This window comes from Bombyx mori, chromosome 1 (genome assembly GCF_030269925.1).
Source record: "Bombyx mori chromosome 1, ASM3026992v2".
Lineage (NCBI taxonomy): Eukaryota > Metazoa > Arthropoda > Insecta > Lepidoptera > Bombycidae > Bombyx > Bombyx mori.
Genome location: NC_085107.1, coordinates 6,399,713 through 6,425,405, shown reverse-complemented (window position 1 = coordinate 6,425,405; position 25,693 = coordinate 6,399,713). Strand labels below are relative to the sequence as shown.

Below are 25,693 nucleotides of genomic sequence, written 5' to 3'. Positions count from 1 at the left end.
GAAGATCTAAAAACTAAGTTTAAAATTGAAGTACATAACTCTTTTGAGCTCTATAACCAGGCTATTTTTGAGAGCAACAAAAAATCAAGTTCGGAAATATTAATTTTTTTTTATTTATTTATTTAATATATTTTGTACACACAGCTGTTAGAAAATACACGTCAATAAGGATACAGAGTACAAGGGCACTACTTATTTCATGCTGAAATCTCTTCCAGTTAATCTTCATTCTATCATCATGAATTAGCCAACCCTATATTTGTTGCCGTAATTATTGAGCAAGAGCTAGTCTACGTGAGTCTAATCCTGTAATGCAACGTTTGGAAAAAATCAATGATGTCAACTTACAAAACGCTTGACAATAACTGAATTAGAAATCGAGGACTAATGTTAAATTTACCTTGATCTCTTTATTTGCACAACACTAATTGATAATCGCTTACCGTCTTCAACCAGTTATTCTTTGGATGCGACGACCGAACCATTTCCACTAGAGTGTAAGAACCTGTTTGACAACTTTTTAGTATTTTTAATAATTTACATATTGGCTCTAACACTCGTTTTGGCATTAACGTAATTACGTTCTATTTTGCATTTGCAGCTATTTATTATTGAGTTAAGTATTTCAGAGGTTTGACAAGCGTAACGTATTTCCAAAACTGTGACGGAATAGACTAGACCTTTAAAAAATCCATCTATGGGCAAAAGTTCTTTGTATTGTGGTTTACTTCCTTTTTAGTTAAAACAAATACAATAGAGTTAAAGATATTCTTACACGGATACTCAATATTTTCGTTTTGTTCCAGCAGTACCTACTTTGTGGATTGATCGATCGCGGATCTTCATATAAGATCTGGTAATATCGCTAATATTCTCTCTAATAATCTTCCTAGTTTTTCAAGTATAATAGTACCAGTGGTTAATTCATTCCATATATTTATATACTCTTACCGAATTACACATGATCATCAAGTCTGGACATAGGCATTGGGGAAGGCCTATGTCCAGCAGTGGGCAGATAAAGGCTGATGATGATGATGATGATCAAGTCTTCGAGTGATTCAGAAAAGCTATATTTGTGATTACGATGTTATCTACCATCAATCGTCTTTTTTGTGTATGTAATCTGCGAACAAGATATTTCTAGGTATTTCTAGAAAACAGCCCGGATTTAATAAGATCTACATAGTGTGACAAAAAAGCAAGTTGTACTAAAATTTAAATATATGTATAGCTAATACAAGATACACTATATGTAAATGGCCAAAATATATGTACCTTCCTTATTGAGCTTCTTTATTTACTAGATTCTAACCGAGATCAATTCATGTAATACCAATCTGAATTAAATTGTGTGTTGTTAAAAAAACAAGCTTGATCCATTAAGCGTAATACAATGTCGCAAATATTTTTTTTATTCCAATGATCTTGACAACTGGATAGTGAAACTTTTAAACATAAGGGCTCGAACACACTCCTATGGAGCGGTGGCGTCGTGTCGTATGTCATAATAACATGATGCGTTTGAGCCTTACTCCCTGTTTACCGACATCCACCGACACATTTCAATATCTTGCTCTTCACGACAAACTCACTCCTTTGTTACGAAACTATCGCGTGGCATCAGGTGTTCCGTCAGATTCTCATAAACACACGAAGTATTAAAATAAATACCTTTGCTTGAATTGAAAATTTAGTTTTACTGAAAGATGATACTGTACATTAGATTTTTGTCGAATGAAAATTTCTGTTTGTAAGCATTTTTTACTCATTTCTTATTAGCAATATTTTTTTTATGATTGAGTCATTACTGGTGGCCCGGAGGCCTTTTCAGTTTTACCATGACAGGTAGGCGAGCAAAGGCTCAGACAGGAGGGGTGGGACTTGACAACAGCCGCCCGAGCGCCTCCAAAGGAGACTTAACAACTCAAGAGCAGCTGTTTAGCAAATTAATCTACTACCGGATCGGAACCAATTAGCAATAGTTAAGCTAAAAGCGAAGTACATACCTGAAGTTCGAATGAATGAAAATGTTCAAAAATCTTAGTAGTTCGGTGTTGCTGATTGCCTGTTATCAAAATCAGCTCTGCATCAATTGTATCGCGACGCGATAATTTATTTTTGTAAGCGAAACGATAATGTGAACAAGGGTGCAGCGACAGTGATTTTCTCTAGTAAAATAAATATAAATTTAACTCGTCAATTACAACTAAAGTGACTTATCATCAATTTCTTTTTAGTACCGCTTATAAAATCGTTGCACAAATTCAATAAGCATTGCTATTTATAGAGAAACTCAGGTGATTGTAACCGACGGGAGTTTCTGGTAAATGATAGAATAGGAAGGCTATAGTTGTCCGACATATTCTGGTTATTACTACAATTTTTATCAGCCAACGTTTCTGCAAAAGAAACGAACTTAGACGCGTTTGATAGACAGAGCGAGCCGTCGTCTCAGTGGTTACTCACGCTTCACTCATTGTGTTGTTCCATTTGTTTTTTTTTTTTTTTTTCGTTTACATCGGTGCTAATCATGTGGAGCGATAGTGACGGAGAACGTGAACTTGCGATGATGTACCGTCCGGACTGCAGTTCTGACTTCGTTTTGATGGACGAACGAATGATAGCATCAGCTTCACGTGCAGCAGTTTCGCCGCCTATATCACAGCTTAACGTGTCCAAATCATCGAGGGTCCACATCGGGCCCAAGTTCGTATCGGTCACACAAAAAGTCAGGAATACAGAAGAAATAAAAGGTAAGTGACCTCTATAATCCATAGAATATTTTATAGTGTTAATCTCTGTGATTCTTTCTGCAATTGGCGACTCAGTAGGACTAATAAAGCTAGCGTACTATAAGTTTTCATGCCATGCTTAACGATTAATTTACTAATTGGTTACGATCGTTAATAAGCTACTTGCATTCATAAATTATCTACTGCGAATTGTTATTTTTTGTAATCATTATTTCATTTCCTTTCGCTTTTCATTCTTGTATTAAAATTAGATACATGAGTAGGTTATTATTTCACTGAAACGTTTCAAACAACAAAGAAAACCACAGTCTCGTATGAGAGTACAGTTTTACTGAATAATACTTAACTTAATAAAGGAAAAATTAAACACTAAAGGCAACGAGATAAAGAATATTTATATACATATATACATACATTAGACCAGACCACTTAAAGTAAAATATTTTGTTTTAACAAACCCTATTTTTCTAATGGCATATCGTGATATGAATTCTGAGATCGGTCCTCTTAATTTCCATATAATTAGTCATATTTTAGTGAGTCGTTTTATAAGTTTTGTACAATATAAGTAGAAATCGCGCGGACTGTTTGGCCAATGACAATATTTAAACATCTGACATAAGCACAAATATTTCGTATTGCGGAATGTTGTAAAATATCCTGTTATGAGGAGGCTATTCATTCAGTAACCTTTTTTTTTAAAACAACATCCAATTGGCCATATAATTTACAAAATACTTTTAAAGGAAGAACTGACTCCTTTCAACAGTTTTTTTAAAACGCAGATATTTAACAATGTTAAGAGTATTAATACAATACTCAAATATGTCAATATGTGTTATAGATTAATCAGAATTGAACTGTCTACGTACTTTCTTAAAGTCTGTTAATAAATGAATGTATTAAGTAATTAAAAAACAAGCTAAATACTCGTATAAAATCTGAATTTTACCACAAAACAAAAAAAAAAACTTGTTGACAGTTTACGTCAATTTTATCGAACACTTTTTTATCAACTCAATTAAGTCTCGTTATCAGAAAAAATACATTAATTTTATCAACTTAAATTTAATCCACGCATCGACATGGCTTTTGCAGCAAAAGTGATAACAATATACCTAATAAATAATTTCGAAATATTTTGTAGAATAGTTGCAAAATGATAAGAAAGCAAATAATCAGCAATTCCTTTGATTAATCACGATATTATCTAGGTTGAAGTCTTTAACATACTTGCTTATTGTTCTGCCCGTTATTAGGTACAATGACATTAGTATTCATGTTTTGTAATGACTTTATTTCCAATTTTATTATATTTGGTGATCAGTGTAAGACGGTTACCAAGTACACTATCAGGTTACACCGTGCATGCCATACTCAGACTCGACGTGAGAGTACCAATAACGTTTTTGATACTGCGGCAGAACCCGTGGCTAGCAGTTAGCCACCGTTGATGTTGTAGATACGATAGATCCACCTGAACCACCTTAAAGGCTTGTTCGAATAATCCTTCCGTTCCCCAAAAAAGGTAAACACAAGAAAAAAAACTGGTGCCAGTATAATTAGGGGGAAATTAAATTCTGAATTTCTTAATGAGAAAAAAAAATATATATACGAAAACAATCATTTAGGGTACTTTTACACTCAGGTGTGTATAGAAATTTATAATTCTTATTCTGCCCACTAAAAAGGTGGTTCAATTATCGATGATCACATATTATTATACAAATATGTACCTATAGCACTAAAATCTCAGTTGTTAATCATTCTGTTCACTTAAGCTTGGAAATGCAAATCTAAAATTGAACGAAAAAATATATAGCATCGATAAATTGAACTAATTAATTAATGTGATGAACTTCCTTTTTTTATTACCTTCTTTGATTCATATAGGAGTACTAGATAATTAAATTCAAAATGGTAATCGTGTGCGTAAGGGAAACTTGGCTATATAAAATGTATAAGTTCATTTTGCAGTACGCATTAAATATTGGTTTTATAACGGTACCACCGTGAATTTGCTCGAAAATTCGAAGATTAATTTTCAATGAGAAATCTATAAATACGACGAGCATATGCTCTGTCGTGTCCAAGTCGCAACCACAATGCTGGCACTCTGCCGACGGCTCGGATCCGATCCAGTGCAGGAACTCACCGAAGCAACCATGCCCGGTGAGCATCTCCGTGGGCCGGAAAGTGAGGCGTCCTCTGTCACGATTCATCCAATCCACAATGACCGGGTGAATCGCCTCGAAGGTCGTACGACCAGCTGAAGAATCGGCTGGCTGCCTGAACCATGACTCCAGCACGGATCACCGAGATTGGGCCCTCCGTGCTCTGAGCACACCGGGGCTGTGACGCACCACGCCCCGGACACGAAGGTCAGCCCGCCACTGATAGCCAGTGGCGAGCGCTTCCACCTCCGCCTCTAAATCCAAGGCGGCGTCCCAGCCAGTCGCACGCCGCCTCAAAGGAGATGGTGCGATAACCACCGATGACCCTGACTGCGATGGTGCGTTGCGGCCGTTGCCGTTGGCCTCACACGGGCGCCCCGTATAGGGCCATTGATCACACCCCCCTGTATAGAGGCTCGTCACCTGGTCAGGCCTCTCAACCAACCCCAACAAACGAGGGACCAGTTTCTGAAAGTGAACATGGAAGGTGCAACGAATGTTCAGAATGAGGCCCAGGTACTTCAACTGCACCCCGACCCCGATACGGACGCCTCCAACCACGATACAGTCATTGACAGGTGGCTTGTGGAAGCACGTGGCCTCGGATTTACTGAGTGCCACGTTGAGGCCCAATCTCCTGATTTTGACACCTCCCCCCAGGCCACGACCAACGGATCGTCTGCGCAACAGATTGCGCTCAGGCCCGGGAGGAGGGCACCCCTCAGCACCCAGTCATACCCGATATTCCACAAAAGAAGGCCGAGCACCGACCCCTGTGGAACACCGCGTACGACCGGAAACCGGTGCACGATCCCACCGTGTCCGGTACATATGACCGATCTGTCGTCCAAGTAGGAACCCACCAGCCGGCTAAGGTAGGGGGGCACTCCGTGTCTTTCCAGGGCCCTCCCCTATCACGGGCCAGGGCAGGCGGTAAACACATTGGCGATGCCGGGCGACACCGCCAAGGCTACCCCATCCCCGGAGATGGGCTCCTCCGAGAGTGCCCGCACGCGAAGATCGCGTCCACCGTTGAGCGGCCCTTTCGAAAACTCATCTAGTACTTAGAACATCTTTATAAAAGTGTTTAAATAAATAATATGGGTTACAAACCGAATAACGAATAAAGGGTTCGACGGAAGTATCTCTTATCGCTCAGAATCATCTCTGTTTATCATCATTTATCTTGTACGGGAAAGAAGTGTTATGCATGATAGACATTGTGGTTCTACCGAATTCACCTTGATTGGCAATGGCAAATCGAAAATTAAGAAATCACATATAAACTAATGAATGAATGATCAAGAAATCTCATGAATTAACAGGATTTGAAAATCTTGTCACCTTTTCCAAAGGTTGGGCACACTACGATAAGTTTCCAGGAAGAATTATAAGGATGTCGAAAAATAAAATGATATATTTAGTAACTTCAGTATCCCAACGGCCACAACGAAAGCGATGCTAATTCGAAAATCAATCTTAGACCGGACATAGTGATGATTATTCATACTCTGGATTATACTGGATCGGAAGTTGGTGGAATATTAAAACAAAAAAGGTTATCTTGTGCAGCAAACGAAAAAAATTAACCATCATTTCAAAGACATTATATTTTAGAATAAAATATAAAAACTGAGCCTAAGCTACAAAGTTCGTGAAACTATATAGTGTTCACCCAAAAACATGACATACGTGTATTCTAATTACTTACGTAAAAATAAAATCATATAAATTTACGAACAAAGTAAACGGAAAAGGGAAATAAGTGCGATATTTAAATAAATGGTAATTCACGGGAAAATTTGGTAGAAATGAAGAATTCTCAAATCCGAAACAAGAGTAATGTTTGAAACTAGGTGAACATTGAGGTGGCCGTGAGCAATTAAACTTAAACGTATATAAAGACTAAGGACAAACATATCCTGCCTTGAAAAAAACTTAAAAATAACCCAGTTTCCGAACAATCTACTGCATCCGTATAAATCTATTATATAAATCTAAACCATACCGAATAATAATCAAACGCACAAAAAAAATCATCAAAATCGGTCAAGCCATTTTGCCGGAGTGCGGTGAAATACACACGTACCTAATAATTCTCTATTTACAATCACACATTTTTTTGAAAACCGTTTATTTACTATACCTGACTCAGAATGTAACGGAATCCTATTTAAAATAACTACATATATTTATTTATTTATGTAAATATGCATACAATTCGAAGTGTCGTAGTGTAGTCCTTTTTAAATGGCCTTTAAAATTACCAGACCACCACAAACCAGCAAAAAACCACCTAACTTCGATTTCATGAATCAAGGTACCTTAAGTTTAAAAAAATTCTGACAACCAACAATATATACTTAGTCTGGCCATAAATACTGTTACAAAGGAAAACAAAAAAAATTCTATGGCAAATAACATTTATTACTTTTACAGTGTGTTACTTTAATACATAAATATAAAACAATTTAAAGTCTATAAAGCTTATTCGAAGTGGTCTCCATTGGCTGCAATACAGTCCTTTAAACGTTGAGGCTAATTATCAATAGAAGCACGCACTCTTTCCATGGAAAATTTTTTCGCTGCCAATCGTATGGATTGTTTTAGGGACTCCAAATTATCATGGCGTTTAGAGCAAGCCGTACTCTCTAAAACTGAACATAAATCATAATACAGCGGATTAAGATCGGGACTAGACGACGGCCAGTCTTCTCTGATGAAGTCCGAAACGTTCGTTTCCAACCAAGACTGCGTAGACCGAGCTTTATGACCTGGCGCCGAGTCTTGCTGGAAGGACCATTCTTTATTATTGAACATGGTGTTGTTGAGGGGCTTCACTACCTTCTCAAGAATGGTATCTTGATACACTTGTGCCGGTGTTTTGATACCTTTTTCACAAAAGTACGGCTCAGTCACTCCTACATAGCTAATACCCCACCAAACCATCACTGATTTGCTCCACACGGATTTCCTCCCGGATTAGGAGGAGGAATCTCACACCCCCGATTACTCTCTTTAGACAACCCATACCCTGGACCAGGAAGGTCAAGTACCTGGGCGTTACCCTGGATGCATCGATGACATTCCGCCCGCATATAAAATCAGTCCGTGACCGTGCCGCGTTTATTCTCGGTAGACTCTACCCCATGATCTGTAAGCGGAGTAAAATGTCCCTTCGGAACAAGGTGACACTTTACAAAACTTGCATAAGGCCCGTCATGACTTACGCGAGTGTGGTGTTCGCTCACGCGGCCCGCACACACATAGACACCCTCCAATCCCTACAATCCCGCTTTTGCAGGTTAGCTGTCGGGGCTCCGTGGTTCGTGAGGAACGTTGACCTACACGACGACCTGGGCCTCGAATCAATTCGGAAATACATGAAGTCAGCGTCGGAACGATACTTCGATAAGGCTATGCGTCATGATAATCGCCTTATCGTTGCCGCCGCTGACTACTCCCCGAATCCTGATCATGCAGGAGCCAGTCACCGTCGACGCCCTAGACACGTCCTTACGGATCCATCAGATCCAATAACCTTTGCATTAGATGCCTTCAGCTCTAATACTAGGGGCAGGCTTAGGGACCCCGGTAACCGTACTCGTCGAACTCGACAAAGAGGTCGACGTGCAACCTAACCCATGCATCAGCCCGCTGAGTTTCTCGCCGGATCTTCTCAGCGGGTCGCGATTCCGATCCGGTAGTAGATTCATTCGCGAAACAATTGCTGTTGAGTTGTTAGGTCTCCTTCGGAGGCGCTCGGGCAGTTGTTAGCAAATCCCACCCCTCTTGGCTGAGCCTTTGCTCGCCCACCTGTCCTGGTGAAGCTTCCTTAGAGCTTTGAGCATAAATACGGTCATTTTGTTTGTTAAAATGTTGCGCAATTGTAAAAATTTTCTCATCCGTAAACAAAAATTTTCTATGACCTCCCTTTGCGTACCGCTTCAGTAGTTGTTTCGATTTTACCACCCTATTCTGTTTTAAATTATCAGTTAAGAAATGACCAGTACGTCTCTTATAGGCTGCAAGTCCTAAGTCATCTTTTAAAATACGCGACATGGTTCTAGGTGCTATCTTCATCTCCTGAGATAAAATATTTTGCTTTCGGACAGGATTTCTTCGAATTCTTTCCTTTACTGCTTTGACCACCTTTTTCGTACGAACACTACGTGGACGGCCAGATCTTTTTCTGTCACAAACAGAGGAGGTCTCATTGCACCTATTAATAGCCTGGTACACAAACATTTTACTAATACCAAGCGTATGGAGAGTTTTAAAAATTGCATTTGGCTCCATACCTACTTTGTGTAATGCAATCACAGCGATTCGGTTCTCTTTATCACCCCACTTCATTTTAATATCGCAAAATATTGTACAATGTATTGGCGCCAAAATGAGAAAACTCAATGAGCAATCATATAAAAATGACTGATTCCAAATTCAAATGTAATATTTTGTTTATTTTTAATTGTAGCAGTATTTATTGCCAGACTAAGTATATAATATGTGTGTGTGCCAAATACACGGTAGCGTGTGTAGTGTTCTTTTTATTGATTTAATGTATTTTTTATGCATAATTTAAAATAAAATTTAGCATTCTGCACTCCTTCTCTATATTCTATATTCATATTCAATATATGTATGTGTATAATAAAAATCTTACATTTATTTCCGATATCTGGTACCTGTAACACAAGTTCTATACGAACTTATCACGGGACCAGTTAACGTGGCGTGATTGTTAGTAAAATATTTATATATTTATATTTATATTCTCTATAAGTGTGGGAAATTTCATACTCCTGCGTCCGCGCAATTTTCGTAAAAAGGGGTACAACGTTTTTGCTTCACGTATTAATATATAGATGCTACTGAATGTCGAATTGTACAAATTATGTTTGTACAAAGTTTGATGTTGTTTCAGGCCAATTACTCGGTCTGGAGTTGGTTTCGTCTCAAAATACGCGCAAAATTCGCTGTAGCATCGCCGTGTTCGTCTGCTGGGCGCTCATTGTCACAGTAGGCCTCAGTTTCTACGTCTTCCATTACGCACTATCCAAGAACGAAGCTCGTCTCGATCTCGGTACGTGATTCTAATCTTCAACTTCCTTTTTAAATGTCTCTTTAAACTAATAGACCCCTTTAATAAAGTCTTGACTAAAACCTGAAATATAATTATTCAAAGCTACTAGGCATTATTCATGCAGTTATTTTGTGGTTACACATAAATCCTATTTTCTTTTTTACAATGCTATATATTTTCACATGTACTTCACACAAGAAAATATATTATTATAAAACTCACAAGCTTGTTACTATATGGTTAATTTATCTCCAAAATCAAACCTCATCGACAGTGTCATTTTATATCATGGTGTATAACGCCTCCGTTATTTTGATTAGATATACACGAGCCGTGGTATCTGCGACGGGGCGACTGGCAGGCAATGAGGCCCTACACTATGGATTTCCTCGAATTACCGGTATCTTTCGTTATCATTGGCCACACCGTTACCCAATATTGCAATCAGAAATACGACTGCATAAAGAAAATCATAAATGTACAGAAGAGCCACCTGGACGCTCGCTTTGAGGATATCGGCCCCAATTTCCTTATAAGCGGAAATGGTATAGTATTCGAAGGGAGAGGCGCCAACGTATTAAGTACTATGTTGAAAGGGTGGAACCGTCGAAGTATTACGATAATGTTCCTTGGAGATTATAGAACTGACAAAACGACTCCTGCACAATTTGAACATCTAGACATTCTTTTAAATCAGCTCGTTAAGCAAGGAGTTCTGCGGCCTGACTACACAATATTAGGCCAATGTCAGGTGAAGCCACTCACCGTCAGCCCTGGCCGCAACATCTTGAAAGAACTAAAAGATTTTCAACACTGGAATTCGGAAAACGCACACCTGTGTTTGCCTGGATGAATTTTGACCGGTTTGAAATACCAGCTGGCTTCTCAGGAAATAAGAGACAAAGAATTGTCGTTTGTGTGTATAACGTTGAATTTAATTCTATCGCAGAAGGGAGGCGAAAACCGAGAAGATTCAATTACTTCGCGATAGGTTCTGTCGTTCTTTTATTTTGAAATTTCTTGTTACACATTGAAGTAAAATTATCAAGTAACGGTCCTCGTAACGACTAAAAATCGTTCACATAAAAATTTAAGAACTTTAATTAAAACAATACATTTTGTATCCTATCTTTGTGATCGCACAAAAAGCCTCATAAAACAATACACATTCTGTTATCGGGTCTTTGCCTTTTGCTGTAGCCTACATAAGGGTAATAAAAATCAAGTACATATTTTTTAACCAAAATAATTTTATTTAAGTAGATTTAATCATGTCTGCCGTCAAAAAAATTGGTAATACTTTACTTTTAAATATCATTCCATTACCTTGTTTATTCTTAAATGAAACCGGGCCTAACTGCCTTGTCTGTACTGCGTCATACCTTCTATGTAATTAAAACGTAGTGCTACCACAAATTACTAACGTCTGTAATTCAAATAGAAAGAAATTTTGAAACTGTTAAAAATAAACGTCCAAAATCTCATTTGGTTTTTTTTTCCTGTTTGTATCGATATTTGAAATAACTAAAAAAAATTTGGTTATTTTATATATTATTATTTATTACTTACATAATTTATATTAAGAAAAAAATAACATTCTTTTTCTATTGCACAAAATGAAGTATTTGACGCGCCAAATCTGCGCTTTTATGAAAAAGCAGGGGCGGCTTCTGCCACTAGTTTTCAGATCACATTACGATCTCACGAAACATGAAGTACTTATTTGACATTTATTAGTACATTTAGTTCACTTCACTATAATACCTTTACTTCAAAAATGCTCACCTAACGCTCACCCGAATTGTATTATGAGTCGTTCTTTTTTTTTGTTTTTCGTTTTGATAATCCACAAAAAAACCGTACTATCTTAATTTAGAAATTGTTTTCCATCGCTTTTACATTTACTGCCTGCTGAATTATTATGAAAAAGATATTTGTTTTTCTTTCTTGTTGCAGACAAAACTGATCACTATTAAAGTAGTTTCAGTATAGATTTTTGCCTAAAACACGTCATTACGGATCCTCCCGATCCATTAACGGTGCTTTTAGGTTCCACAAGCACCGGTCACCGTCTTCCTCGAACCAGTCGCTTGTGATGAAGGGCTCGACGAGCGAATTAACTCATAGACAAAGCCCACTGAGTTTCTCGCCGGATCTTCTCAGTGGATCGCGTTTCCGATCCGGTGGAAGATTCTGCGAAGCACTGCTCTTGCTAGGGTCAGTGTTAGCATCACTCCGCTTTGAGCTCCGTGAGCTCACCTACTAGATAAGGTTACGCTGAAATAGCCTCTCAAGGCTATCAGCTTAAGGAGGACAAAAAAAAATTGGATTTTAAACTACATTACTGCAGATATCAAAATATGATCCAGTATTTAATCTCTCTTAATATACATATATTGTATAACTCTATCTAGTGGTTTGGATTTTGGGGAACTTAAGATTTTTTCTAAGTTAATGGGTCTTTATGAAGTGCTTCAAAGACTGCAATATCCCTCATGACTCAAGTTAGGCGCTGATATTGATTTTGTGATATCCATTGCTTCTCTTACAAGGGTGGGATGATAAGTAACTAGCCTAATAATGAAACACTGAACTTTCCATGATAAAATTAATTTTATTTTTCGACCTAGTCTCCGTGAACTTCTACGCACTTATTCCATCTTCGTTCTAAAGCAGTAATGCCTTCCATAAAATGATTTCTTCCAAGGCCTGCAAAATACTCCTCTACAGCGGCTATGACTTCATCATTTGTGGCAAATTTTTGTCCGCCAAAAAAGTTTTGAGCTTAGGGAATAAGTGGAAGTCTGATGGCGCTAGATCAGGCGAATAAGGTGGGTGGGGCAGCAAATCATACTTTAATTCGTTGATTTTTGCCATAGCTTTAACACATGTGTGAACCCTAGCGTTGTCTTGGTGGAAGATGTTTTTTTTTTCCGCCAAACCTGGTCGTTTTTGCTGAATACATTGATGAAGATTATCTAGAAGATTAGCGTAGTATTCTCCATTAATTGTTTGACCTTTAGAAAGGTAATCTATCATCAGGATCCCATCTGCATCCCAAAAGACGGGAGCCATCACTTTTCCAGCCGACTTTACAGCCATGGTTTTTGTTGGAGCCGGGCATCCCGATTGCGTCCACTGTTTTGATTGAATTTTTGATTCTGACGTGTATAATGAACCCATGTTTCATCTGTTGTTAGAAATCGACGTAAAAATCGGCTTTATTACTCTGAAACGGTCCAAACATTCTTTTGAGTTTTGCACCCGATCCTTTTTTGATCATGCGTAAGCAATCGCGGCACTCAACGGGCCGATAACTTTTTCATATTTAATTCCTCACTTAGGATATGATGTACCCGTTCTTTTGAGATACCTGTAGTGTCAGCTATTCCAGATAACTTCAATCATCGATCTGTTAAAACCATATCATGTACTTTCACGACCATTTTCGGAGTCGAGACGCTTTTTGGACGTCCGAGGCGGGCTTCATCTCGGACACATGTACGACTGTGTTTAAACTCATCCACCCAGCTTTTACTGTGGCATTAGAAGGAGCACATTCACCCAAACATTTTTTTAACTCGTCGTAGATATCTTTCCCCTACATGCCCTTCATATGAAGAAACTTTATCACCGCTCTTTGTTCAATTTTATCCAATTTGAAACCACTTGGCGAAATATATTTTCAAATGACAAAAAATCAATAAAATTTTCACGCCACCAAATTCAAACTTAGAACACAGGTGGCCAGAGATACGAACTTAAAAATGACATATATATTTTTTTAATTTTAGCTTTTTAAATAGCAAAGGCTAGTTACTTATCATCCCGCCCTCGTAGCACCAGGTGAGTCCCGAGCCTGATGGCCAGCTTTCAACGTAGAAAAGAATTTGTTTTAGTATAAAGAAAAATAGAAAAGCAATTTCACGAATTTTCTTTAATCAATAAATTAAAAAGATAATGTGTCTTATGCCACACTATGCTTATTGAATATGAATAAATACCTTTATAGCTTTGTAAACGGTTGTCACAATAAAAGAATTTGATTTGATGCTTTTGTGCCGCATTAGAACGAATTTTCTCAAAAGGATACTGAATATGCACGCTATTTTTTAATACAGTAATGATGTACAAAGTGATGTATTTTAAGTTCAATGTGCACCATTGTATAACAGACCGTTATATCTTTGATTAAAATTAATTTTATTTTATATACTGCTCACCATTACATACATAGCTATAAATAACCAATAGATAAACTATCACTTCAACTCGAAAAGAATTCTAAGTTATGTTTGGTCAATTTTTATGATAGTTCAATAAAGATGTTTAGTAGTTCTTAACATTCTGTCGTTTTCCTTGAAGTCCGTCTGAACTGCCATTATCGAATATTAATTAGGTAAATAATTGAAATTATACTGTCATACAGGTGTGAAACCTAGTATAGGTTAAGTTAGTAATACTAAGGTACTAGTCGGCTTGTCTAGCTATGACTGATGTCCATGGACTAAAATACTACATATAAACAGATGAGTCTGGTGCTACTACTGACACCATAAGTACGAATAGAAATAAATGTATGTACTTAATAATAATACCAAAAGTCCATCAGATACATGTGACAAATAGTCATACGAGAAGTGTGATAATGACTGAACCAGTTTGAATATTTTAGTGTTTTTAATGAGTGCGTGTAGACTCATTGAGAATTATTTTAGGTAATACAATTGTACAGGAATCTTTCAGCTTTGTATACTAACAACAATTTTACAATATTTCAAATGGGAAAGTCTGTGTGTCTGTCCTATTACGAAACAACGAAACAACAGAACTAAATTATTTTCAGCAGAAATGCCCGGAGTGATAACTATGTCTATCCAGAAAAAAATTGTTCGTGTTTATCTTATTACTTTGTTCTTATTATCTTATTACCTATTAATAGATTATTTTATTCACAGAAGCTTGAACATTAATATAAGAAATAGCAATGCGAACAACAATTAATTATTAAAGACTCTACAAAAGTTAATAAAAAATATTTACTCATTTAAAAATATTAGTTATGGCAGTGGGTATTATGAGTACAAGATTTACTTTAAATGCTCTATGCATATATTTGATTTACACAGTCGAACAGCGAAATGAGTCAGGTTACGTTTGCCGTCAATTTCGATGCGACTATGTTTAGGTTAAAGTCGTGAGGAAAAGCACATTTTTTTCTAATGAAAACCAATTTTAACTATGTAGCAATAACATCGTTTAAAAATGATTAATGTAATTAATAGCGGTATCTGTGAGCCCCTTACGCAGGCTAACTCCTGTAGACGTTTATGTTTGTATCTTTTAGGCGTTGCTTTTCGAGTGTTGTTGGCCATATTAGTATGCTCACCCTACGGCCCACCTTATGGAGTGGTTAACGATAGCGACAGCTCTCATAGACATTAACAATTACAGTGGCAGAGCCAAGCCGCTGCCTATCGCAAGCTACGAGTATATGGTGTTGACTAAGCGGGATCAAGACAAGGCCCGTACCCGATCGAGAATTAACGCATTTGAAATGTGGTGTTGGCGCAAAATGTGTCAATTCTCTCGAAGCTAAACGTCAAGACCCGTCTAAATATAATCTGTATGCAGCGTCTCCTCAAGTACTTCGGACACGTGGCCCGACGAAATCCTGACAACTTGGAAAAACTAATAGTTGTAGGTCACGTGAAAGGAAAGAGAAGTCGAGATGATCGCCAACCAGGTGGACGGACATTGTAAGGGAGGCCCGAAAAAGGGAGGGGATATCCTGGCGGCACGAATTGGCAGTGCCGTGTAGGGGGCCTCGGACAGCCCAAGGGAGGGGGCCCTAAAAAGGGAGGGGTTATCCCAGCGGTACGAATTGTCAGTGCCATGTAAGGAAGGGGCCTCGGACAGCCCACAGCCTGAGAGGCCCGGCGAGCATGGTTTCTAGTGGCAGTAGGGCGGCGGGGAGTAAGGGCTCAGCACGAAGCGCGTACTTTTGCTCCCAGCCTGCCTTGGATGAGTTCTGCTTCATCAGAAGTATGGAAGACAGTTGTTGAGACAGGGCGTTTTAATTGGTTCAATCACGATATTCCTTGGCTACCGCCCTCAACGGGTAGACGTAAAACCACCAATTTCTTAGTGAACAAAACATTTTTATGCTTATGTATTAAAATATACTTACTAGAGGTCTTATACTTACGCACGAGGTAAATATACTTACGCAGTAATCGAAATTCGATTATAATTAATTGAAATTATAAGTTTGAACATTAGGTTCTATTGTCAAAGACTATTATTATACATTGCCAAGACTACACTATAGACAAATAGTTAAAGACAAACAATACTAATATATTTTCAATTTGACCACAGACTTTAAGCAATAACAAAATGTTTGACAGTAAACAAAGAATATATATAGTTATGTGTGTGTGTCAAATACATGGTAGTGTGCGTAATGTTTTTTTTATCGATTTAATGTATTAATAATGCATTTTTAATAAAAAATTAGCATTCTGCACACCTTCTCTATATTTTCTTTTTAAAAACAATCACGCCAGGTTCACTGGTTCCGTGCTAAGTTCGTAAAGAACTTATGTTACAGGTACCAAATAACGGAAAAAATGTAAGATTTTTATTATACACATACATATACATATATTTAATATACATCCATAACCCTAGAAAAGACATTTTATATTTATCATACAAAATATCCTCCATTGGCGGGATTCGAACCCGCGATCCGCTTGTGTAGTGACCATGTCACTTACCACTACACGAGACAGCCGTTCATACATATTGTAAGTGTGGAAAATTTCACGTTCATCGGTAATTATAGAATTAATTAATTACATAGAGCGATTGCTCTATGTAAGATTTTGATGAGAAAAAAAAAATTCACTTTCATAATTTTGCCGCCCTAAAAAATTTGCCGCCCGTAGTGTAAATTCACCACTGGTTATAGTATAAACTTGATAATTTTTTGAAATAGAATAAACGCTACGTATTTTGTTCAACTGTTAAGTTATAATATAATATTGTAGATAACATGTTCAGCTATCAGAGTAAGTAAAGATGTTATAGAATATTAATATAATAAAAATTTTACAGTGATAATAATAAAGAAAGGGTCCATAATTTCTTGACACACATTGTACTCCATATTATGTTTCATGTTGTTTCAATAAATTTAACACGGAACTTAAGTTCAGTGAAATTTTAACCTAATGTCAGTAAATTTATTTTGTTTTTGATTAAGCTTTAAATTATATTAGAATCTTGTAAGTTTCGGCCTTCCGTTCTGACGGTGAGGCATGTTGCAGACCAGCACGGGAAGGTGCTTACTTGTTTTTGCCGCGCGGTAATTATAACATATTCTCCGTTAGCCGCTCATCAAGGCACTCAGCTCGTTTAGTTATAAAACTATTTAGACAAAATTTTAGTTGATACATTTGTTGTTGTTTCATGAGGAATATTTTTTCATGGATAAACAGGAAACTAATTTATATTTCAGAACTCCCGCTGCCGCGTTACCTATGGAAAGTTTTGAAGAATACAAGCAGAGCAGAGAGACTATCGTGCTCCGTAGCGCTCACCGCTCTTGTCATATGCATCGGGCTAACTTTGTACTTCGCTTTGACAACCGAGACAGTCGCAAACGATGATGACATCGATGTCGGTGAGTTATCGTGGCCACAAAAGTAGGCAAACTTTTAGATCTATTTCTGCCGTGAAGCAGTAATGCGTTTCGGTTTGAAGGGTGGGGCAGCCGTTGTAACTTACTTGAGACCTTAGAACTTATATCTCAAGGTGGGTGGCGCATTTACGTTGTGGATGTCTATGGGCTCCAGTAACCACTTAACACCAGGTGGACTGTGAGCTCGTCCACCCATCTAAGCAAAAAAAAAAATTTTTCTTTTTAAGTTTCGCTCGTGGCCTAACGAGTACTAGTGCAAAAATAATAATAGTTTTAAAACTTTACGATATGTAATTTTCTTCTAAAACCACTACGTAGGTTCCTCACGCATTTTAATTTTAATTTTTTTTCTTGACGATGAACAATAAGAAATAAACAAAATAGCGAAGCTACAATTTATAAAATTTAGATGACAACGAAGAAGCTATGTGTTCTGGTTAAAATGGTGCAATGTCGTTGCTACCCGTAACTAAGCATTTGGGATGGTAATAAAAACCACATGGTATTTCAATTTCGACGTCTCAATAAGTATATAGTGTTAATACGTTCATTAGGCTTCGATAACCACTTCATCCCGGGTAATTCGTGAGCTCGTCTCTCCATCTTTCCATCATGCTTATAGCATTTTCCAAGATATGTAAAAAATATGAAACTACTGCTATAATTTTGTAATATTTTTTTATCAACTGATTTCTATTTTGTAGGCGGTACCCAAATGCTTACGTTGACAATAATTTTAAATTAAAAGTTATTATTTTACGGCTTACTTTTTTAATATGCATCAATTAAATTTTAAGCGTCATAATGAAATAAATATTTCAATTATCGTCATGTGCAAGCGAGATATTAATAATAAACATACTTGATGTAATTTATTATACACAAATATTCCTTAGCTCCTCATGAATGGAACATCACAAGGGAGATGTGGTTGGCTCAAATTGTAAACGACACGGAATCAGTCAGAGAATATAACCCGATTCGTCTGGTCATCGTTCAGCATACGGTCAGCCCTGAATGCGACACCTTCCAAACATGTGCGTCGCAAATGCGTATTCTTCAATCCAATGTCTTAAACAATCTTGAAGATGACATTCCGTAAGTTGTCTAAAATATTATGCACATCAACATCTACTTAGTCTGGCCATAAATGCTGTTGCAAAGGAAAACAAAAAAAATTCTATGGCAAATAACATTTATTACTGTGTTTATTAGTGTGTTAGTTTGATACATAAATATAAAACAATTTAAAGTATAAAAAGCTTATTCGAAGTGGTCTCCATTGGCTGCAATACAGTCCTTTAAACGTTGAGGCCAGTCAATAGTATCAATAGAAGCACGCACTCCTTCCATGGGAAAAATTTTCACTGCCAATCGTACGGATTGTTTTAGGGACTCCAAATTATCATGGCGTTTAGGGCAAGCCGTACTCTCTAAAACTGACCATAAATCATAATCCAGCGGATTAAGATCGGGACTAGACGACGGCCAATCTTCAGCTCTGATGAAGTCCGAAACGTTCGTTTCCAACCAAGACTGCGTAGACCGAGCTTTATGACCTGGCGCCGAGTCTTGCTGAAAGGACCATTCTTGATTATTGAACATGGTGTCGTTAAGGGGCTTCACTACCTTCTCAAGAATGGTATCTTGATACACTTGTGCCGATGTTTTGATACCTTTTTCACAAAAGTATGGCTCAGTCACTCCTTCATAGCTAATACCCCACCAAACCATCACTGAAGTCGGATAGTGCCCACGTTGCACTCTGTCGACTAATTGGGAAGCTTCCTTAGAGCTTTGAGCATAAATACGGTCATTTTGTTTGTTAAAATGTTGCTCCATTGTAAAAAATTTCTCATCCGTAAAAAATTTTTTCTATGACCTCCCTATGCGTACCGCTTCAGTTGTTGTTTCGATTTTACCACCCTATTCTCTTTTAAATTATCAGTTAAGAAATGACCAGTACGTCTCTTATAGGCTGCAAGTCCTAAGTCATCTTCTAAAATACGCGTCATGGTTCAAAGAGTTCATGGTTCAAGATGGCATGGTTCAAGATAGCACTATCTTCATCTCCCGAGATAAAATATTTTGCTTTCGGACAGGATTTATTCGAATTCTTTCCCTTACTGCTTTGACCACCTTTTTCGTACGAACACTACGTGGACGGCCAGATCTTTTTGTGTCACAAACAGCGGAGGTCTTATTGCACCTATTAATATCCCGGTACACAAACATTTTACTAATACCAATCGTATGGAGAGTTTTAAAAATTGCATTTGGCTCCATACCAAACCAAATTGGCATACTTTGTGTAATGCAGTCACAGCGATTCGGTTCTCTTTATCACCCCACTCCATTTTAATATCGCAAAATATTGTACAATGTATTGGCGCCAAAATGAGAAAACTCAATGAGCAATCATATAAAAATGACAGATTCCAAATTCAAATGTAATATTTTGTTTATTTTTAATTGTAACAGTATTTATGGCCAGACTAAGTATAAATCTACAGTGGTTTGTACGGATGTTCCGTTATAACTACTGAACCGTGCATCCGATTGACTTGAAACTTGATGTCCATGTAGAGAATACATGTACTTAATGGATAGGCTAATATTTATGTGAGTGTTGGATTCCCTAATGATAATGACAATAAAATTAAATAATGTTAATTTTAAATGCCCAGCGAAGCGGTCGAGTATGGCTAGTTAATGTATAAATTGTGATATTGTTGTGCCAAGTCAGTTTTTATCTCTCTAAAGATAAGCGCATTGAATTGATTGTAATAGCTACAAAATGTATTAATAGGTGGAACTAAATAGTCATAAATGTTGTCAAAATTAATTAACAGCGATGAGGTATCAAACATGGGTACATTAATTTTCCTGATTAAAGATGTCATCGCATATCAAATTCCGTACACGGGATGAGTGAACTTTTAGAAATCAACACAGCACACGACACGTGTTCGTAGAGAACGATGAGAAAACGTGACTTGAACATGAAAGAGTAATTTTTTTAAATTATTGTCTTAACTTAAACAGTTTCATTTTATACTAGTTTGAGGTAGCGTAATGCAGCATCGCACTGTCAAGGTCTTACTTCCAGTTACAACTTTTTGATCGGCAACGATGGCAGAGTGTACGAAGGACGAGGTTGGGGACTTGTGGGAGCACATACGTATCATTACAATCGATGTTCGCTCGGCATCGGGTTTCTTGGTAAGATGTTTACTTTAAAATTACATTGATCAATTAACGTGCCCATAGTGTTAAGTAGACTAGTTCTCTGCGGCAATTTCATATTGACACCTCTAGAAGTTTCGTGCAGTAGTTTGTTAACAACTCTCACAAGTACCATTAGAGATAGATACCAGTAACATGGCGTAAAATCTAAATAAGGCACGAAGTCACTTGCGAATTGAAATAAAATCCACAACTTTGGACCAATACTTAAAAAATATATCTCGCTGTGTAGCCATTGTTTAAATGCGCCGCACAATTTATTACATTCTTAATATTTAGGAATTTTATATGCTTATAGATTTTACATTTATTGATTACAACTAGTTTTCGTTTAACTGTCATACACACATTACCATTACAGGCGACTATCGCGAGGAACTTGACCCACACACCAGAGTTACGGATCTGCAAATAGCAAGGACGAAAATTTTACTTGAAGATGGCGTGAAGCGAGGCTTTCTGCATCCCAAGTACTACATTAATGGTGCTTGCGACTTCCAAAGCACCGCCAGTCCAGGGTCAAACTTGTACAAAGCTTTGAAAAGTTTTGAGCACTTCGACCACAAAGGAATATTAGCGAACAGAACATGTGATGAAATATATACGATTCTCAAGAATAAAATTTAATCAGATTAATCTAGCCAAAAATCAATGAAATTGGTTTAAAAAATTGTAAGCAGTAGTTCATAATGATCATTTTAGGTATATAAAATATAAATATAAAATAAAATGTTTTCAACACAGCTAAACAATAGCTATTTTAAAAAAAATACTAAGTAGAAATGTAGCAGTATTCAGTGTTTAAATTTTACAAACCACTTATGTAAGCTAACGTTCCAGATCAAGATGTGCCAGTGGTTAGTTATACGACACGAACATTGCCTTTCATAAAACAATCTACATTATTTGCCATTGATCACTTTAGAGTATTTTTATGAAGTTTAAGTGGTATGAAGCTGTTATAATACTTAAAAATAAATGTAACCTAATTACAACGATGTGGAAAGAGCTATTTTTCCATTGCTATCGAAATCTGGTTCTAAAATATTTACTGCGGAAATTAAATGATTAAGTAAGAAAAAGTATAAAAAAACTTTTATTACTAAGTCTGGAACTGTAGCTAAAATGAGGAAAATAGAAATGATTCCAAGCACCTCTAGGTATATGTGTATATATTTTAAGTAATTATCTTCATTCTTCGAAAAACATAAAAAAATCATTCAGTTTCACTTACTGTGATATTTTACATTTAACACAAAGGGTTTTACGACCCAAAAGTTTCAGCCACTCCAAAATGGCTAACCTAATTCTAATAAATCGTTAATTCCTTTTACCACAGTCACAGACATACAGAAACGATAAAATGCCTCAAACCATCGAAACGAATCTATACTGTAAAAAAGTAAATATTTCCAAATTACAGTTTAATTTTTGACGCCAAAATTAGTACTAGGCTATTAGATAATTAAGTTAGCACTAATATATTTTAAGGGTCCTAATGTAAAAAAAAATCTTTAGTTTTGAAACATCTGATGATGTTTATGAGTTTTGTTTCTCAAATATAATTTCCATTATTAACTAAAATGTTATGTGAAATATACATATAAACACGTGAAATAAAATATTTATTCGTCATTCAATTACCTTGCAGACTTCACTGTAATCACTAAAACTGATAATTACTGGCGCTAATAAATTAATAATTATATATTAACAGATTACACTTTCATTTGCATTTAATTTGAAGTTGGGCGCTATGGCGATGTTCTACATCACAACTTACTTATTGCAATTTGATTTGCTAATAACTAGTCAGGTCATAAGTATTGTCACACAGTAAAAACTTTTCTTTTAGAATGCTGGCCACAAAATAGTTTATTGAATTCGAATTTCGAATTGTTCACGAAAAAAGAAATATATATACTTTTAGAATTTTACTCATTTTTAAATATGGAGTGGACGCTTAAAGAAGACTGTGTTGCAGTTATTGCGTTGGATCGTTGCGGTTACGCGCCAATTCCAATTTTTAACATACTGAAAAATTTGAATATAACCAAAAGATTCGTTTATCGTACCATCAAACGATACAATGAAGACTCTAGTGTAGATGACAGGTCAAGAAGTGGTCGCCCTCGGTCTGTTAGGACTCCAGCAGTGATAAAAGCTGTGAAGGCGCGAATTCAAAGAAATCCCAAACGTAAGCAGAAACTGTTGGCCCTTCAGATGGGGTTAAGCAGAACCACGGTGAAAAGGGTGTTAAATGAAGACTTAGGGCTTCGGGCATATCGAAGAAAAACAGGACATCGTTTGAATGCTCGTTTAATGGTCCTGAGACTGAAGAGATGCCGCGCTTTGTTGAAGCGGTACGCGGGAAAAAAATATCGGGAAATTCTTTTTTCGGATGAAAAAATTTTTCCGTAGAAGAGAGCTACAACAAACAAAATGATAAGGTGTACGCACACAGTAGTGAAGAAGCGAGCAACCGTATTCCGCGTGTCCAACGAGGTAATTTTCCATCCTCGCTCATGGTATGGTTGGGAGTTTCTTATTGGGGCTTAACAGAGGTACATTTTTGTGAGAAAGGTGTAAAAACGAATGCAGTTGTGTATCAAAATACAGTCCTGATGAACCTTGTGGAACCTGTTTCTCATATCATGTTCAATCACAGGCACTGGGTATTCCAACAAGATTCGGCGCCAGCTCATAGAGCGAAGAGCACACTAGACTGGCTGGCGGCGCGTGAAATCGACTTCATCCGGCACGAAGACTGGCCCTCCTCCAGTCCAGATTTGAATCCGTTAGATTACAAGATATGGCAACACTTGGAGGAAAAGGCGTGCTCAAAGCCTCATCCCAATTTGGAGTCACTCAAGACATCCTTGATTAAGGCAGCCGCCGATATTGACATGGACCTCGTTCGTGCTGCGATAGACGATTGGCCGCGCAGATTGAAGGCCTGTATTCAAAATCACGGAGGTCATTTTGAATAAACTTTAGTGTCATAAGAATCTATGTTTTGTTAAGTTCATTTTGGTATATGAATGGTTACATAATGAATAAACTTGTTTCAATTATTTTACATTAAACATGTGACAGAATTTATGACCTGACTAGGTATGTGCTGAACTGTTTTGTATCCTAACTGAAGAGAGAGATAGAGAAAGAAGCCATGATTTTGAACTAACAAAAAATTTTCAATTGAAATATTAAATAAGTAATCACTAGATTGACTTGTTTTACTTAATTTTTAAATCTATTCAATTTTACTGTTAAAGAAACCAGATATTTAACATCAACCAACGTCAGTATACTAAATTATTAGAATAATAAATAAAATGTTTCAATAGCATTATGTTATTGTCAGTTTTTTTTCCTACCTATTCTAGTAACCTCGAGGGGTTATACTAGATTCACCGGGTGAGTAGGTGAGCTCACGGGGCTCTAATTTGACGAATTTGCTAACACTAGCAAGAGCAGCGATGCGCAGAATCTACCATCAGATCGGAAACGCCACTCACTGAGAAGATCCGGCGAGAAACACAGTGGATGGTGTCCGAGGGTTTATTTGCTCATCAAACACTGCGTCGCAAGCGACGTGTTCGACGAGAACGGTGACCGGTGCTTGAGGTACCTAAAAGCACCGTTAGTGGATCGGGAGGATCCGTAGGGACGTGTTTTGAGCGACGGCGACTGTTTACCATTCGGTCCGCAGGATTGGGTGTGTTTATTGTCAGGAATCATGAGTACCGCTACTGTCCTATAAATTTAGTACATTTTTTTCGCAACGAGATATACAGATTTCAATATTCTTATAGTGATAATTAGCCCTCGCCTGACTCATTAAGAGACCACGAACGCCTTGCAGCTGTAATATTATGCTTTTTGGTTGTACTTACCAGTTTGGTTGTAGTTCTAGAACATATTTCTTGACACTAGGAATTAAAATTTGTATTTTTTCTAAAACTTTTCTGTAATTGTTTCTTCTGTAAAACCGTTAGGCGTACCCTAAAAATGTTACCCATATATATGATACGAAGCAAGTTATATAATCTGATGATTAATAGTTCGACGGGGTTCTTATTTAAGATTATAGTTTTGCTAATAGTATTTCAAGGCAGGTACCGGCTTGGCTGACCGTATGATCGCAGCCTACAAGGACAATGCCGGTGCAAAAAATGCATATCTGTCAAAATTTTCAAGTGTATGATAATAATTCGGGGTGAAGGAAATAAAGAGTATCATACTCGTATAGGCTCAAAAAAGTTATATTGAAATAATCCAAAGGATCTCCGGTCCTTAAATCCGCTGTTATAGATTCTTTCTTTTATTCTGCAATAAATGTTGGTCAGCTGATACGATCAGATTTGTCGCTCGTTTGTGTTTATAGTTCAGTTATAGTAATCATTGTATTTTCTTTTGATGTACATGGGGTACTTTCACACTGTGCTGTTTTATTAATTAATATATACTTGAACGATAAGTTCATAATATGTACGACTAGGTAGATGAATGATCTGCGGGGCAAGTGCTTCGCGCGCCTTTTTCAAGGCGTAGTCTCCTGTGAGAAATTGGGGGAGGTGAAGGAGGCCCTTCTCTTCTCCCCTTCTTCCTCTCAGGAGGCGCCGGAGTCCGACATAACCCGGTCCGTTACCCCCCTCGACCGGGAATCCGTAAATGGATACCCCAGCGTTAAAAAAAAAAAAAGGTAGATGAATGATTTTTG

General features: G+C 37.2%; 1 protein-coding gene and 1 long non-coding RNA gene across 3 annotated transcripts; one reads left to right on the top strand and one right to left on the bottom strand.

The window, feature by feature from the left end:
- Window positions 1-89: 89 nt before the first annotated feature.
- Window positions 90-2,333, bottom strand: LOC134198869 (uncharacterized). Its single transcript, XR_009973130.1, has 2 exons — window positions 2,010-2,333; window positions 90-1,702 (listed from the first exon to the last, which is right to left on the bottom strand). It is a non-coding gene; the product is annotated as an uncharacterized LOC134198869 (long non-coding RNA).
- LOC101739748 (peptidoglycan recognition protein) lies at window positions 1,409-24,196 on the top strand. Of its 2 annotated transcripts, XM_004929891.5 has the most exons (5): window positions 1,409-2,756; window positions 17,542-17,706; window positions 18,621-18,822; window positions 20,834-20,946; window positions 21,332-24,196. In XM_004929891.5, exons 1-5 carry the CDS (start codon window positions 2,534-2,536, stop codon window positions 21,595-21,597), a joined length of 969 nt encoding a protein of 322 aa, XP_004929948.1. In that variant the 5' UTR covers window positions 1,409-2,533; the 3' UTR covers window positions 21,598-24,196. The 2 variants fall into 2 exon arrangements, with proteins under 2 accessions (XP_004929948.1, XP_012549076.1); XM_012693622.4 differs by lacking the exons at window positions 17,542-17,706; window positions 18,621-18,822; window positions 20,834-20,946; window positions 21,332-24,196 and adding exons at window positions 9,858-10,016; window positions 10,337-11,500.
- Window positions 24,197-25,693: the final 1,497 nt, after the last annotated feature.

Bases quoted from the DNA above. Each gene is read 5' to 3' on its own strand.
- LOC101739748 (XM_004929891.5), top strand. From the start codon at position 2,534: ATGTGGAGCGATAGTGACGGAGAACGTGAACTTGCGATGATGTACCGT. The intron at 17,707-18,620 runs GTGAGTTATCGT...AATATTCCTTAG, and splicing joins CGATGATGACATCGATGTCG to CTCCTCATGAATGGAACATC. The intron at 20,947-21,331 runs GTAAGATGTTTA...TTACCATTACAG, and splicing joins GCTCGGCATCGGGTTTCTTG to GCGACTATCGCGAGGAACTT.